Source organism: Orycteropus afer, unplaced genomic scaffold, assembly GCF_000298275.1.
Source record: "Orycteropus afer afer isolate SDZICR_OR568_19922 unplaced genomic scaffold, OryAfe1.0 scaffold00110, whole genome shotgun sequence".
Taxonomy (NCBI): domain Eukaryota; kingdom Metazoa; phylum Chordata; class Mammalia; order Tubulidentata; family Orycteropodidae; genus Orycteropus; species Orycteropus afer.
Window position 1 is genome coordinate 3352087 of NW_006921697.1, and position 18415 is coordinate 3370501.

An 18415-nucleotide genomic window follows, 5' to 3' on the forward strand; every position below is an offset into this window, starting at 1 on the left:
GTTTATAATGTTGAGTGTAGGGTTTCCTGGTCCCCCCTTAAAGTTTCAAATTCCAGGATTCCCTGATGCAATGTTTACAGAGGTTCTCCCTGACCCACAAAAGACTCAGGATTTACTTCAACATACCTTCTCTAACACTCCCCTTCACCCAAAGTCCAGTGAACTCTCCCTTTTTAAGACTGAAACACTGTCTAAATTCTAAAAATTTATCTACAGTATTTTAAACCCCTATAAACATGAATGGGGAGCTCTGGTAGCATGATGCCTAAGGCACTTGACTGCTAATCAGAAGGCTGGTGGTTCAAATCCACAAGCCACTCCTGGGAAAGAAGATGGGGCAGTCTACTTCCGTAGTGATACTGCCTCGGAAACCCAAGGAGGGGTCACTGTGAGTCGGATCTGACTTGATGGCACATAACAACAACAACATAAGCATGAATTATTTTGTTGAAATTTTGCTTCTTTTTAGGCTTCCTCTCTTTGTTAAGAAGTCCTTGGGTCTGGCAAAACTGGAGATCCATTTGCAGAAAAATGAAACAAGATCTGTACCTCACACCACACACAAAAACGAACTCCAGATGGATCAAAGACTTAAATGTGAAACATAGAACTATACAGTTTCTCAAGGAAAATTTAGGGTCAAACTTAAGGGCCCTATATATGGTATAAATAGACTATCAAGCATAATTCAAAATGCACAAACAGCAGAAGAGAAGCCAGATGATTGGGACCTTCTAAAAATTAAATTTTTATGTGCTTCCAAAGGCCTCTCCAAAAGAGTCAAAAGAGAACCTACAGATTGGGAAAAAATATTTGGTAATAACATATCTGACAAGGGACTTATCTCTAGAATTTATAGAACACTCCAACACCTCAATAACAAAAAGACAAACAACCCAATTAAAAAATGGGCAGAAGACATGAATAGACACTTCACCAAGGAGGATATTCAAGCGGCCAACAAACATATGAAGAAATGCTCATGATCATTAGCTATTAGAGAGATGCAAATCAAAACAACAATGAGATACCATCTTGCTCCAGCACTAGTATCAAAGTTCAACAAGACAGAAAATAACAAATGCTGGCGAGGTTGTGGAGAGATTGGGACTCTCATACACTGCTGGTGGGACTGTCAAATGGTACAACCATGTGGAAAGCAGTATGGCAATTCCTTCAAAAGTTGGAAATACAAATACCATTTGACCCAGCCATCCCATTACAAGGTATATACCCTAAAGAAGTGAGAGCCATAACAAGAACAGATATATGCATGCCGATGTTCATCGCAGCACTATTTACAATAGACAAAACTTGGAAACAACCTAGATGTCCAACAACTGAGGAATGGATATCCAAACTATGGTACATACACACAATGGAATACTATGCAACACTAAAGAATAATGTAAAATCTGCAAAACACCGCATAACGTGGATGAACTTGGAGGACATTATGCTGAGCGAAATAAGTCAGTCACAAAAGGACAAATATTGTATTAGTCCATTATTGTAAAAGTTAAGGAAAGGTTTATCTATTGGAGGACATTTTCTTTGTTGGTTACCAGGGGTGGGAGGGGAGGGGAGGGAACACTTTCAGATAGATAGAGATAAATATTGATTTGGGTGAAGAGAAGAGCAATGTACCAAATGGGAGTGACCAATATGGCAGCATTGAGGATGAGAAAGACATAGAGAGTTACATGGGCAGTACAGACAACAAATATGAACCCCTTTGCATATATAGTACTGAGTTGTCAGTGAAAGCAAACATGGGTATATGGACGGATAGATAGGTGAACAAGCTAAACAATTAGGTATGTCTAAATGGGGAGTGTATCCAAGATCATATATAGGGTTGGCAGACGATGGGCCTATAAGTTCATGTGAATGATCAGAATTCCCAGGTGTATAGTAGAGCTGACAAGGGGCAAGGTTATGGTCATTGCTTGGTCACAGCCAGCTACCCAGAGGGACCGAGTAGTTGATCCTGCGGGCTTGGGACCATAGTCACAGGGGACATCAAGCTCAATTGGCATAACATACTATACAAAACATTGTTCCACCTACTACTTTGGCTAGTAGCGACTGGGATCTTAAAAGCTAGCAAGCTGCCATCTAGATGCAACAACGGGTCTCTCCTCATCAAGAAGAAAGAAGAAAACCAAAATTAATGGAAACAATCAGTCCTAGCAACTGGTACACCATCCGATCTGCAACCTATACAACTATGAGACCAGAAGAACTAGATGGTGCCCGGCTACCACTGTCATCCACTTGGAAGGGATGTAGGAGATCCTGCATAGAGAAGGAGAACAATATGGAACAAAACTCAAAATCATTTGGAAAAAAAAAAAAAAAAGGTGGGGACCAGTTTTGCTGGTCCAATAGAGCCTGGTGTAACCACTGAGACTATGGCCCCTAGCTGCCCTTCAGGTCTGGAATTGAACCCACACCTGTGGTTTCCAGCCAAACAAAGTACAGACATGTGAGTTAAACATTTACCTCAAGTAGACACACACCCTGGAGAGAATAATCATGGTAGAAGGGAGGGCTGCTTATGCACAGGGAGATAGCTCAGGGTGCAGAAGAGTATGAAGGGATGGACACTGGGAGGAGGTAACTATGGGGAGAAAGTGGGAGGGGAGCTGTTGCATTGTAAATTTTGGTCAATGACATGAGACAAAGTATATGTGAACTGCTGTATGAAAAGTGAATTTACTCTGTAAATCTTCACCCAAATCAAAATAAAATTTAAAAAATAAAAATTAATAATAATAATAATAAAAGAAGTCCTTGGGTGGTACAAACGGTAATGCACTTGGCTCCTACCTGAAAGGCTGGAGGTCGAGTACGCCCAGAGATACCTTGGGAAAAGGCCTGGTAATCTACTTCCAAATAATCAGCCCTTGAAAATCCTATGAAGCACAGTCCTACTCTGACATATTTGGGTTGCCATAAGTCAAAATAGACTCATAGCAACTCACATCTTTGTTAAGATGTGAAAACCTGTCTCTTTCCATTCTTATTGTCCATTGCACTGATTTAGACCTTGTGTATCTTCTATAATTGTGCTTCTCAAGCTTTAATATGTACACAAATCAACTGAAAATACTGATTCAGTAGGTCTGGGTTGGGACTTGGGATTCAACTTTTCTAACAAGTATTACATGATGTCAATGCTGCTGGGCCTTGGACCTCATTTTAACTAGTGAAGATCTCTAATGTTCTCAAGAGATGTGTAGTGGCCATAATATCATCAAGTCTGCAAGAGAAGTTACATCTTCTAACTGTGAGGCATTTTGACTCCCCAACCCATGTACAACATCTCTTCCTGTAAGTCCAGCATTCTCTGGAATATGTAAAATGTGTATTGAACAAAGGCCATCCCCTCGCTTTGCTTGGTTTTGTTTTGTAATCATAACTTCCCTATCTCAAATTATTTTCCCTGGAGAAGGGAACTCTTTCTTACCATAGTGGTACTGGTGATATTCTGCAACATCTTTTTTTATCTTCTGGAAAACAGTGCAGCCTCAGGCTGCAACAGACCAATAATTTCTTTATCTCCTTCTTTGATACTTTTCCAAATGCATGAGTTAAAATCTCCGGAACTTAATTAGTTTGAGCAGCTAGGAGGCTGGCTTGTGTGTTACTATGAGGCTGAACAAGTTTCAACAGAGCATCCAGACTAAGACAGACTAGGAAGAAAGACCCAGAAATCTATTTCCAAGAAATCAACCAATGAAAACCCTATGAAACAACAAGATCAAGATCAACAAGATCAGTCGTGAGTCAAGAACCAATTTAACAACAGCGACAATTTTGATGTTACTCAAGACTAGTTTCTTTCTTTTATTTAACTGTCAATTTCACATCTAAGTACTTTGAATTTAGTAGATGACCAATAAATGTTTGCTAATTTCTTGGTTATCTCATAAGCAAGAATCTCCCTGAAGACAAGGAAGCCAACTTCTTCATGTGGCATTTTAGAGTAATAGTTAACATTTGTTTGAGATTTCATTCCAGGCAGTTTATGATATTTCAAAAGTTAGCCATCCATTTTAAGGCTCTACTTCTTTAATTGGGAGCTGTGGTAGCATATTGCCTAAGCCACTTGACTGCTAACCAGAAGGCTGGAGGATAAAACCTACCAGCCACTCCTTGGAAAGAAGGTTGGGCAATCTACTTCCATAGTGAAACCCAAGGAGGGGTCGCTATGAGTCAGGTCCGATGTGATGACACATAACAACAACAACAACTCTTCTTTAATTATCAGAGTCAGATCAAGTCCTAATATCAAGCTCTACAAATAGGCTGAACTGTGAAGTAACTGCTCCTCTGCACATCTGCTCACATCATACCTAAATTCAGGTAAGTGGAGAACTTCCAGATTTCCTCCATGGTCTTGAAGGTGATGAGGAACTGGGACTTCTGGGACTGGATACTCACCAACCTTGCTGAAAGATCCTGAGTGAAAGAACAATGCATCATTCTGGGATTATAGGAGTGTCCTGCTAATAATCTCCCTTATATACAAAATGCCTTGTAAAGCTGTATTGATTTTGGCATTGATATTTATATCACACATTAGAACTAGGGAACAACCTAAAATTATGATATGTACAGGCATTAAAAAAAATAATAATAAGGAGTTCTTTGTGTACTGATACAAGCTCCAAATATATACTGATAAATGGAAAACAGCAGCAATAAAAAGAAACCAGGATATAGCACAGGAGACTATCATTTGTGCAAGCGGAAAAAAAATAAAAGTATGTAGGGAGAGGGGTGAACCATGGATGGCACCTTAAAAGCAAATTTGATTGTGAATCTATGTATAATAAATATTTTTATAATGCTGACAAACAAAAATCAGGACACACAAAAATAAAAATCACTTATAATCCCACCTCCTAGAGCTCATCAATGTTAATACTTGTATGTATAACTTGGAGTCTTTTTCTCTGATATATGAGTTTCTATGTAACTATTTTATATTAATAGATGCATACTTCATAAATTATAGTGTAATCTTCTTCTGTCATTAAGCAATGGTGTATGAACCACTTCCCATTTCATTATATAGTCTACATTTTTTTTAATGATTACATATACCATTGTTGCAGTAACATAATGTGGTCTATTATTTCCCCTTAGTTTGACATTTGGATTGTTTTAAATTTTTAACATCCTAAACAGTACTGTGATAAACATCCTTATGGTTCAATTTTTGTGCACATCCTTGATTGCATTGACAAAAGTAATTCTGAGAAACGCAGTAGGGGAGAGCAAGGATATGCATATTTTTAGTTCTTAGACACAGAGCAAACTGCCCTCCAGAAAGGTTGTGCCAATTTTTATGCTCACCAGCAGAGCAAGAAGAGGCCTGCAAATGTCTATATTTTATACCTGAAAAAACAGATCCACATCACTGCCCAGATTTGATTATCTCCTGAAATCTTTCTCTGCTGCTTTCCCAAACCTCCAGAGTTGTTACAACTAGCCACAGTCCAAACGTCCCTTCTCTCTCCAAAGCCAGGTCCCAGTACCAGAGATTTAACCATGGCACCCTGCTCTGAGAAAACCCTTGGGGGTGAAGAGGATAATGGCATCCAAGCAAAGAAGCCCCTAGTTCGGCAAGATCAGAACTCTGGGGAACAGATGGCACACCAGGGTTCCAAAGGACCCACATCCTTGGAACATGAAGATCCTGGTAATGCAGGAAGGGCTGCTGGGTAAAATGGATTTACAAAGAGGTGACTACACGCCAAACACATCATCAAGAGCTCTGTCAACAATATGTCATTTTACTCTCACAACAATACTATGAAGGCAGACTCATTACAGTATTTTATCCATCCTGAGATGTACTTTTATGATATTAACTATTTCTTAACTATAAAATAAGGAAGCATGGCCTTATACTTGATTGGCAACATATTTTCTTTCTTAGAGGTACATAAGATAATAGTGCATTTAATAATCAGGGGTGTCTTGGATCTAAAAATGGTTTATCTCTGCTTCACCATCAAGAAGGCCAGGACAGGGAAGTTAAGTCACTTGCTGAAGGTCACCTGCTCTTGAGCTGTCAAGCTCTAATGAGATCCTAGACTCAATCAACTTCAGGCTGTCTCAGTCCTGCCCATAAGCTTGCCAACCCAAGTCTCTGCCCGATTGGCCAGCATTCTCAATCCAAACTGCCGGTGCCAAAGACCATGCAAACTGAAGGAACTTTGCTGTTGCTGTGTGACATCGAGTCATCTGTGACTCATAGCAACCCCTACTTGGGTTTCCGAAATGGTACCTCCACGAAAGTAGATTGCCCAGTCTTCCTTCTGAGGAGTCGTTGGTGGGTTAGCAGTCAAGTGCCTTAGGCACTACACCACCAGATCTCCCGAAGAAACTTTACCAATTAGTAGCCAACGACTCCAAGTTCCTGAGTTCCAGAGATTGAACAAACAAAATTAAAACACCCCTCCACTACTATTAGGAGCTCTGGTAGCACAGTGCCTAAGGCACTTGACTGCTAACCAGAAGGCTGGCGGTTCAAACCCACCAGCCACTCCTAGGAAGGAAGATTGGGTGATTTACTTCTGTAGTGATACCGCCTCAGAAACCCAAGGAGGGGTCGCTATAAGTCGGATCCAACTCAACAGCAGTGAGTTTGGTTGTTTTTGGTTTTAGTTACTATTAATGGAGCACATACCATTTGGGGGCGCCCAGTCTCTCTCCAGATGCTATCTCATTTATTCCTCCCAACAAACCAGACACTATTTTTTGGTCACATGATAGATTTCTAGAGTACTTTTTAAATAGCATCAAATTAATACAGAGACTATTTAAAAAACAAAACAAAACAAAAAGGCATTAGAATATATTAGCTTATTACTGGAAGAAATATTCTCTTTTCCATCTCCGGTTACAATAACTTTTATCTTTCAAATGTTAGTTCTTCCAGTAAATACTTCTCAAAATGTAAATAAATCCAGCATACCCTTCTTCCTTGGTTTCACAATTTCAGATATATCTAACCAAAAGCCAAACCCTTTGTCATGGAGTTGATTCCACCTCATGTTGACCCCACTGTGTTCCAGAGTAGAACTATGGTTCATAGGGTTTTCAGTGATTGATTTTTTCACAAGTAGATTGTCAGGGCTTTTACCCATGGTGCCTCTGGGTGGATTCAAGGCCCCAACTTTTTGGTTAGTAGCCCAGTACAAAACACTTACACCACCCAGAGACCTAGTTATTATCTACCTAATTGGAAAGATGAAGAATTAGTTTATCTGTTGTCTTTTCCACCTCTCATTCTAATTAAAAAACAAAAAAAATCTCACCTGCCATCAAGTCAATTCTAATTCATAGTGACCCCCATTGGGTTTCTGAGGCTGTAAATCTTTATGGAAGTAGATTACCCCATCTTTCTTCTGGGGGCAGCTAGTGGGTTCTATTTGTTGTTATTTTTTGGTTGGCAACTATTGGTACTTTTAGACAGTACACCTTAGTGAGGTAGGTGTTATAATGATTGCCATTTTAATTAATTTGCCAAAAGTCACACAGTATTAGTGACAGATTTGAAACAAAGCTTTCTCTGATTCTGCCACTCCAGATGATTGCCCTATTCCAAGTTCCCACCCATTCTTGTTAAGAAGAGATCGTGTATATAATCCTTCATTCAGTCAATCAGATGTTTTCCTGAGGGCCTACTTTGTTCCAGGCATGTTCTATGTGATAGGAACCCTGTAGAAGGCAAATACAAAGCTCTATCTTCAAAGCTTACACATATTCTCCCAAAGCTTACCTTAAACAGTGCCTGCACCTCCTGGTTCTCATTCTCCAGAGCCCAGAGCCTCTTCCTGGCAGCTTCCTGCAAAAGGCCATTTACACATCTTTTGGAGCGGCTCTTCACACAGAAAGAGAGCGTCAGATCTGAAAAAAGAATAGAGGGAGAAGGATCAGGCAGGACATGCAAGAAAAGGGAAGCCCCCAATGTCTCCCACATGTGTTTACTAAATTCTAATTTGATGTCCTCCTTAATTAGAGATTGTTGTTGTTGTTGTTATGTGCCATCAAGTCGGACCCGACTCATAGCGACCCTTCCTTGGGTTTCTGAGGTGGTATCACTACGGAAGTAGATTTCCCAACCTTCTGAGGAGTGGCTGGTGGGTTTGAACCGCCAGCCTTCTAGTTAGCAGTCAAGTGTCTTAGGCAGTACGCTACCAGAACTCCTAATTAGAGATTAGAAGTTGTCTTAATGATCATCTGAGGGCCAGAAAAGAGAAGAGAAAATAAAAATTTTAAAAAATCTGAAGACTGGGAAGATTCTAGAATTCCATGTTGGTTATTTCTGCTTTGTACAGGGTTTACTCCCACACTGCCTGGCACTGATGTGGTGGTATGACACAGAACAAGCTAGGACATGTATTTCCTTCTGTGAATGATTTATGAAAATTTTGAATGAATATTACTTTATCTATTTTAATGAAATGTATTTATGTACAAAATATATAGTATATAATTGACATCATAAACTTGTATGCATTATACATTCACACATGTGTTTTGTATCTGTTTCATCCTGCTAATATATTTATTAATGTGTGCTAGGGTAATTGGTTGAAACAGAGTTCTATCTTTAATTTCTTCACAATGCACATTCATTCAACACCACTTATTGAGGACCTTATGCATATCAGAAGCTGTTTTAGTTGCTGGAGATATACCAGGGAACAAGGTAGACATGCTCCCTGTTCTCGTGGAGCTTATATTCTAGCTGGAAAAGAAAAACTATAAGCAAGTAACCATTTACATCAACACAATAGTTTCAGGTGGAGAAAGATCCTATAGAAAAACTTTAATAGGGTCATGAGACAGAGTAATGCAGCAACTGGAGGGTAGGGTGGATCTGTGGATAGCATCATGAGGAGAAGCTACAGTTGGCAATGTGTCTCCTTTAGACAAAACCAGCAAATGCATTTGTAATTATCAAACACATGAAACCCAGAAGTTGGACTAGATAAGCAAAGCTCTCTTTCTTCTAGCTCTAACTTGTCAGGGCCTTTGGAAATTCTTGCCACATCAGAGCTCCTATCATGCTGGCCTGAATCTGCAAAGCAGACCTTTACTCTAACCTTTAAAAGATTTGTATTAAACCTAGTAATAATGAAAATGCTGTGGCTGAAGACCAGCTTCTCCACTATGTGCTTGACTGGCCTGACTTTGATGTGATGTTTGGTTGGTTGTTTGTCCCATTAAGCCTCTGCCTGGTTCTTTTTCCAACGCATCTTCATTCAACCAACCCCAACCCCAACCCCAACCCAAATCCCTATCTGGTAGCCTCACTGCACACTAATGCCTAGATGGAGGTACAACACAAAGATGAAGCTGAGAAGAGGGGGAGTCACTCAAACTGGGGCTCCAGGCTTGGCTCTGCCACTAGCTAACTGTGCCACCCCAAATAATTAATTACCTGTCTATACTTTGCTTAGGAGCTCTGGCGGTGTAGTGCCTAAGGCATTTGACTGCTAACTAGAAGGCTGGTGGTTCAAACCCACCAGGCACTCCTTGAAAGGAAGACTGGGCAATCTACTTCCATAGAGATACTGCCTCGGAAACCCAAGGAGGGGTTGCTATGAGTCAGAATCAACTCAACGGCAGTGAGTTTGTTTTTTTTTTAGTATACATACTTTGCTTGTTTCATTAACAAGTTAGCAATTGTACTACCTACCCCACAGAGACTTTTAAAAGGTGTATTAAATGAGATTATGCATATAAATCTTTTTCCTCAGTGTTTAGTACATTTTGAATGTTCACTAAACACATTAAACATTGGCTCATGCATCATCATCTGTCCCCAAGTGCTCTAGCAATTGCTGCTCTCGGCTGCCTGCATCTGGCCACACTTGTATTGACCTTGGCTGATACTGATAAAGGAGCTCTGGTGGCATAGTGCCTAAGGCATTTTACTATTAGCCAGAAGGTTGGTGGTTCACCCACCAGCCACTCCTCAGAAGAAAGATTGGGCAATCTACTTCCGTAGCGATACCCCCTCGGAAACCCAAGGAGGGGTCACTATGAGTAGAGACCGACTCTACAGCAGGGAGTTATTAGTTATTTACTGACACTGTGATTCCTTTCTCCATCTCTCCATCCTTCCAAAGCCTGATCCAAACTCCTCTCTGGAATCCTTTGGAATTGCCCCTAATGACTGATAGCCACTTCCATGTGAATCTCCTTGCCATCCATGTGAATCCATTTATATGGAATTCAAAAGACCTAGATTTAAATAAACAAACCGCTTTGGAGTTCTCAACATGCTCAAAACAGAGCCCTTGGTCCACTGTCCAATCCTGCAGGGCCCTCTACATCATATGTGGGGAGAATAAATCAGGTTCACACTCATTGTAGTGAGAAGTATATCTTGCTACATTTTAATCCTTTTGAAAACTGGCTCTGTAATCATGGTGCTGTATCTGATTATTTGTGTCTTCCTCCAGCTCTGTTGTATTAAAGAGAGACTGGTAGGGGAGCCAAGTCTCCCTTCCTCACTCCATAGTGTTCCTGGAAACAGCACTATGATGAAAAATACTGAAAGATGGACAAGTTCAGCCTCTCGTCAGTTTGGTTTCACCTACAGATACCCCTTGTTCATTGCCCTTCATGCACTGATAAAGCAAAATGCTGACTCCACCATGTCCATGAGACCACAGATGGTGATTCCACATTTTTGGGCAATGATCCAAGCTGAGAGAGAAGTGAGCAGATTCACTTCTTCACAGCTGTGAGAAATTAAAAGGGAAGATGTTCTCATTGTCTGCAAGCAGTTTGATAACATTTGAAACTGAAGAAAGAACCTGGTATGACATGTATGTGATATCTATCTGCATAGTTTGTGTGCTTAAAAGCATGCATAATGTTAAATCTTTTTCAAAAACCTGTATTTCATATCCCTGAGAAGTACATTTGGGAGGAGTGATAAAGCATCAGGATTAGGAACAAGGACTGGCCTTAATTCCCTTCCTCATCAGGTATTTACTCTATGGCTATGGCCATAAGTTGCCTCTCTCTGAGACTCTGTTTCCCTCCTGCTAAATGGAGATTGAGGCAATGGTGGTTCAGTGGTAGACTTCTTGCCTTCTATGGCGGAAATCCAAGTTCAATTCCTGACCATTGAATCTCATTGTATAGGTTTGTGTGTTGCTATGATGCTGAACAAGTTTTAGCAGAGCTTCCAGATGATGAACTAGGAAGAAAGACTTGCAATTTACTTCCAAAACTCAACCAGTGATTGATGGGACATTGTCTAATCAGCAACTGGACTTAAACAAGCAATGATGGCTCAGGACCAGGCAGGACTATTTTGTTCCATTGTACGTGGGGTAGCCATGAGTCAGGGACCAAATTGATGACAACCAATAAGTGGGGATTTGGGTGGCACCTCATGAAGGTAAGCATGTGAGGATGAGACCTTGGGTAGATCATTTAGCTTATGCTTGGTGTGTAACTTGTCACCAAAGGTGGTCTCAGCTACCACACAACAGAAATGACTCTTCCACAAGTTTGTCCCCAGAGTTTCTGGCACAGGGTTCAGCTCAGGTGGAGCTTCCTCCAATGATAACTTTCTCTTCATGGAGGTCACCTAAGGGGCACCTTGTGAAGGATGTGTATTGAAAATAAGATATTTTTTCCACATTACTTGAAAAATCTTTACTACTTCTGAAGCCATTTGACAGCTAACTAGAAGGCTAGTGGTTCAAACCCACCAGTCACTCCTCAGAAGGAAGGTTGGGCAATCTACTTCTGTAGTGATACCACCTCAGAAACCCAAGGAGAGGTTGCTATGAGTCAGGTCCGACTTGATGACACATAACAACAACAACAACCACTGATTCTGAAAATGTCATCAATGTTAATGACAGATGTACTTTTTCTTAGCCAGTTGCACCCTATATAGTCGACCATTCAAAGAGTTCTGGTGGTGTAGTGGTTAAGGCATTTGGCTGCCAACCAAAATTTTGTGGTTTGAACCCACCTGCTGCTCTCCAGAAGAAGGATGGGAGCAGTCTGCTTCTGTAAAGATTTTCAGCCTTAGAAACCCAATGGGGGTCACTGTGAGTGAGAATCGACTCGACAGCAGTGAGTTTGGTTTGGTTGGAGTCAAGCAATCATTCATTTATCCATTTATTTAACAAATATTTATTGAGCATCAACTACATATAAGGTAACATGCTAGATACAATATAGAATCCAAAAGTGATCTTCACATATTCATTCAGTTATTTGTGTATTTATTTATCAAACATCTTCTGAGAACCAACTATAAACAAATAACTGTCTTAGGTATAATTTAGAAGGTATCACTTTTTTTTTCTTTTCTTCTCTTTTTTTTTTTTTTTTTTTTTATTGTGATTTTGGTGAAAGTTTACAGAGCAAATTCACTTTCCACACAGCAGTTCACACACACATTGTCTCATGACATTGACTACAATTTACCCCAATGCAACAGCTCCCCTCCCACTTCCTCCTGATAGTTATCTCTTCCCTGTGTCTATCCCTCCATGCACTGCTGCCCCCTGAGCTGTCTCCCTGTGCATAAACAGCCCTTCTTTCACCCATGATTGTAGAGCATATCACTGATTTTTTTAAAAAAAATATTACCCCTACCTTCTATACCTTAAAATCTAATGTTGTTGTTCTTATGTGCCATTGAGTCAGCCCAGACTCGCAGCGACCCCTCCTTGGGCTTCCGAGGCAGTATCACTATGGAAGTAGATTGCCCCATCTTCCTTCCGAGGAGTGGCTGGTGGATTTAAACTGCCAGCCTTCTGGTTAGCAGTCAAGGGCCTTAGGCACTATGCTACCAGAGCTCCCTAAAATCTAATAGATAATATATTTTCACTAATACAGTAAATATGTAAGGAGCTTCTAATAAGTGTCAGATTGTGAATAGCTTTGACTGCCAGCTTGTGAAGGTTTAAATTAATCTTATAATTGGAGAACAACACAAATGGAGACAATGAAGATCCATAGAAGGTAATGGAGAGACATGGAAGATTTGTGAGCAAGAGAATGACACAGTCAAAGTAATGCCTACAACGATGGATTTGGTGACAGCCACTAAAGGGATGAGAAGAGAATTTGCAGATGACAGATATAAAATGATTTCTGCAAAATTCTTCATGGAAGGTATGAATAAATTAGTGCTTATTTTTGGGATGTAGATACCTGGACTCATGTTCTGTGGAAGGAAACATTTTTCCTTGCATTCAGATGATATAAACTCACTCGATATGGTTGGATCCTTGGAAGAAGTGTCTTTACCTGAAGGAGATAAAATGAAAGATCATTTGTGTGACTGTTCCAAAGCTAGTTGTAAGCAAGGACTGCAAGTTATGGTCAAGTGAAAATTTTTCTCCAGGGCTGGTGGCATGGAAGAATTGTAATTACTATCACCACTGCCTTATGATTATTGAGTACTCAACTGTGACCAAAGAACTGGCATACATTTGATCTCAATCCATCCTGGGTTTCCCCATTTTCTTAAAAAACAGATCCCTATCCTTAGGTCAAACTGAAGCCCATGGCTTTGTGCATTGTAAGGGCTCAATGTATTTGGAAACTACACAGATTATCATGGGTCTAACAGTTGATGGTCAATGGGCAGATAACACAAGGGCTGGAGTGATGGATAGTGTCATCCTTAGGATGATGGCTGGTGTATGGTTGTAATGGCCTAAAATTGTGTGACTGTTCCCAGACTATCCTCTCTGCCCACTAAATAGTGTACTATCTCAGACTGTTCTCCTCCCCAGCTTTCTAAAAACATTTTCTGTTTTGGAAGCTGTAGAGTTGTAATGAAAAAGAGAAGAAAGAACATCATGGCATAGGTTAAGGATGTAGAGGAGGTTATTTATATGGGAGAAAGCTGAAAAGAAAGAAGATATTACAGCCACAAAGTATGAGACAGAGGATATATAAGAATAGAGGGGACTCCACAAGTATTGCTAGAGAGTGTAGACCTCCTTTGTGATGTGCCCAAAACACATCAAGAAACCTCGAGTCTTTAACACATTATTTTTGGTTGCTAGACTGTGTTCTTTTGCCTATGACACTGCTCAAGGACTACACTGTGGAGGTCAGAATATTATAAACATTTTTTTTTTAAAAAAAAGTTGCTGTCATGTCCATTCTGATTCATGGTGACCGAATGTGTGTCAGAATAGAATAGTGCTCTATAGTATTCATAATAGTTGATTTTCCAAAAGTAGATTTCCAGGCCTTTCTTCTGTGGTGCTTCTGAGCAGACTCAAGCCACCAATCTTTTGGTTAGCAATCTTTAACTTCTAATCACCCAGGGCCTCCATGATAAGCATTGTTTTTGTTGTTAGTTGCCATTGAGTCAATCCCGACTCATGGTGACCCCACCATGTGTGCAGAGTAGAACTGCTCCATAGGGTTTTCAGGACTGTGATCTTTCAGAAGCAGGTCATCAGGCTTGTTTTCCAAGGCATCTCTGGGTGGGTTCAAACTGCCAACCTTTCAACTATTCATCAAGTCCTTAACCATTTCTGTCAGATTACCTGGTCCTAAATAAGCAAATTGGGAATCTCAACACTACCACTAATTGTGAGTCACTCATTAAATCCTCCTAGTTTCTTCCATTGTAAAACTGAGATAGAGAGAGTTCTGGTAAGATGGCAGAATAGGCAGAAAGACTGCACAGACCCTCTTCAACAAGAAAAGGGGAATCAATTAACACAGACCCAGAAGATAATCCTGGATCCCTGAGCTTTGAAGGGAAGAATATAGAAGTGGACTAAACTCCAACTAGCAGAATTTGCATGAAAATACCAAAAAAGGAGACATACAGAGCTGCAGTCTGGCAGTGATCCTGACAGCACAGACAGTTGGATGTTGCCAAGTGGGGGTAGGACCTAAGAATTAACCTAAAAATCAACCCTGCTAGCCAGGGACTACATGGAGGACTGCTCTGGTGACTGGGGAATAAAAGGGGAAGCAGAGAAAAGAAAGGCAGGCTGAGTTGCAGACTTTTGCCTGTCCAGAGGGTGCAGCCATTTTAAATGTTTACAAGCAGCTTGACCATTTTGAACATTTAAAGTGACAACGTTCTCACAGGTTCCAGGGACTTAAGAACAGGCTCCGCTTGCTGGGAACCACAAAAACATCATGGATGCACAGACTATTAGAAAGGTGCGACATTCTCCTTGTTACTCTTATACCCCACATCCTCTTGGTGAATGGAGGTTCAGCCATTCCTCACTCCCATCCACGTTCTAGGCTGGCAGGAATTCCATCCCAGTCTGTGTGTTTCCATGGAGGCTGGGTGACCTGTGCTCCTTGTCCAGTTTTTTTTTTTTTTTTCTTTTTTCTTTTCTTAGTTTGTTTGTTTTTGTCTGTTTTAAACTTACTACTACTATTATTACTTTTGTCCTTTTTACTATCATTCTTTATTCTTCCCTTCCCAGGTTTTGTTTTCAGATTTTTTTCTTTTCCCTGTTGCTGGTTCCAATTTTTTTTTTTTTTTTCTTTCTTTCTTTCTTGTGGGTAACCCTGTTCCTTGCTTTTCTTTTCATGTTTTTCCCATTTTTTCCTTTATAATTCTCACTCTCTACTTTTTTTTCTCTTATTGCCCTCTCTCTAGATATTGTGGTGGTTTTTGCTTTGTTTTGTTTTTGTTTTTTTTCCCTTTTCTCTTTTTTGCTTACTGTTCCTGTGTGATTACATGCTGTATTTTTTGTGCATTTGCTTTTACTTTTTAGATGGTTATTCAATTGTTATTTTTGTCTAACTGAGTGGTAGACAGCAACAGTCCCCATACAACATAACTAGGCCCACACCTCCTCCAGCTTCATTTACTGAGTGAGAGTCATCACCTCCTTCTCCACCAATGGGCCTACAATAAACAACCACCAAGAGAAGCCTGGCTCACCCTTAGCTGCTCTTCACAAACAGTTAACAAAGATCTAAATACAACAAAGTCACAATGTCATGGAGACAACAGACCATCACAGTCCACACAAAGAAGCAAGACAAAGTGGTGGAAACAAGGGATCAGGATACAAACCCAGAACACATCCCTGAGGATGAAAAAGCATTGGAACTCTCTGGTAAGGAATTCAAATGAAATATATTTAGGTATCTTCAAAGGATTGAGAAACAGACCAAGGAAAACACAGACAAAACCCTAGAAGAAATTTGGAAGAAAATACAAGAACAAAATGACAAAATAAATGAAACATTAGGAATGATTCTAAACCTATAGATAGAAATACAGAAGATTAATACTAAATTATCAGCAATAGATAACACATTGAAAGGGCAAAGGAGTAGAATTAATGCAATGGAATACAAAATTAATGAGATTGAAGACAAATACTTGAATACTTCTATGGAAAGGGATCAATCAGGAAAAAGATCAAAACAAAATGAAGAAAGCCTAAGGTTCATGTGGGATACCATCAAAAGGAATAACCTACATGTCAGTGGAATTCCAGAACAGGAAGAGGAAAAGAAAACCACTGAGAAAATTGTCCAAGATTTGTTGGAAGAGAACTTCTCTGATATAATGAAAGATGAGAATATATCCATTCAGGAAGTCCAATGAACCCTTAACAAGATAGACCCTAAAAGAAAATCACCAAGGCATATCATCATCCAACTCATCAATACCAAAGACAAAGACAGAATCTTGAAAGCAGCATGGGAAAAACAAAACGTTACTTACAAAGAATAAGCAGTAAACATAAGCTCTGATTTCTCAGCAGAAACCATGCAAGCAAGAAGGCAATGGGATGGTATATATAAAACCCTGAAAGACAAAAATTTTCAACCAAAATTATATACCTGGCAAAATTATCCTTCAAATATGATGGTGAAATTAGGAGATTTGCAGATAAGGAGAAACTAAGGGAATTTGTTAAAACCAGACAAACCTTACAAGAGATACTAAAGGGAGTCCTTTGAACAGAGAACCAAAAATAGCAAACAACAACCAACCATTAATACACAACATGAAATAACCCAGAAACCACAGCTATGGACACATCAAGAGTAAAATGAGCTTACAAGATTGTAAACAGGGAACCAGAGACATCAAATGGCAAGTGAGGACAACTACAAACCAAAAAGAGGGAAAATACTGGTAGTTACAGAACTTCTGAATGGTGAGGAAGTCAAGAGAATTACAAGATAGAATGGACTATTCCAAACTCAGGGAGAAAATTATAAATCACAGGTAACCTCAAAGGAAAATGATAAACCTTCACATCACAATAAATAAGAGGACAAGTGTAAATATTCAGCAAATACTAAAACAACAGCAACAAAGGATATGATAACACAATTCATAAACATAATGAGCTCAGCACAGAAAATAATATGGAACAAAAAAAACAGGGACACCATGAAAAAACTCATAACAAAATGACAGCAACCAATTCATACTCATCAATAATTGCACTAAATGTTAATGGATTAAATGCACCACTCAAGAGATGGAGAGTTGCAGATTGGATAAGAAAACAAAATCCATCAATATGCTGTCTAAAAAAGACACACTTTAGAGACAAAGACAAAAATAGGCTAAAAATCAAAGGTTACAGAAAGATATATCAAACAAATAGCAACTGTAAAAGAGCAGGAGTGGCAATATTAATTTCTGATCCAATTGACTTTAAGACAAAAACCACCATACGAGACAAGAAAGGACATTGTATAATATTAAAGGAACAATTGAACAAGAAGATATAACCACAATGAATATCTATGGACCCAATGAAAGAGCCCCAATATACATAAATCAGACTTGAAAAGATTTGAAAAGGCAAATAGATGACTCCACAGTCATAGCAGGAGATTTTAATACACGACTTTCAATGAAAAGATAGAACAACTGGAAAGAAACTCAACAAAGATGCAGAAAAGCTAAACAATACAATCCACCAACTTGACCTTGTAGACATCTACAGAGCACTTCATCCAATAACAGCACAATATACATTCTTTTCCAGTGCACATGGAACATTTTCCATGATAGACCATATGTTAGGCCATAAGGCAAGCCTTCACAAATTTTAAAACATTGAAATAGTGCAAAACATCTTCTCAGATCACAATGCTATCAAACTAGAAATCAACAATAGGAATATCAACAGAAAAAGAGTAAACGCATGGAAACTGAACAACACACTCCTTAAGAAAGACTGGGTAAGAGAAGAAATAAAATGTGAAATTGAAAAATTCCTTGAATCAAAGTAGAATGAAAACACAACATACCAAAATCTTTGGGACACAGCAAAAGCAGTGATCAGAGGCCAACTTATAGCAATAAATACACACATCAAAAAAGAAGAAAGAGTCAAAATAAACATTTTAATGAACATCTCCAACAATTAGA

General features: G+C 39.4%; 1 protein-coding gene across 1 annotated transcript in view; it reads right to left on the bottom strand.

Annotated features, from left to right (window-relative positions):
* Nucleotides 1-18415, bottom strand: part of SH3TC2 (SH3 domain and tetratricopeptide repeats 2) — a 122650-nt gene that overhangs the window by 81554 nt on the left and 22681 nt on the right. The window contains exons 2-4 of the mRNA XM_007943588.2: nt 13225-13320; nt 7802-7929; nt 4362-4467 (exon numbers count right to left, since the gene is read on the bottom strand). Coding sequence (XP_007941779.1) covers nt 4362-4467; nt 7802-7929; nt 13225-13320 — 330 coding nt within the window. The remainder of the gene's footprint in view (nt 1-4361; nt 4468-7801; nt 7930-13224; nt 13321-18415) is intronic.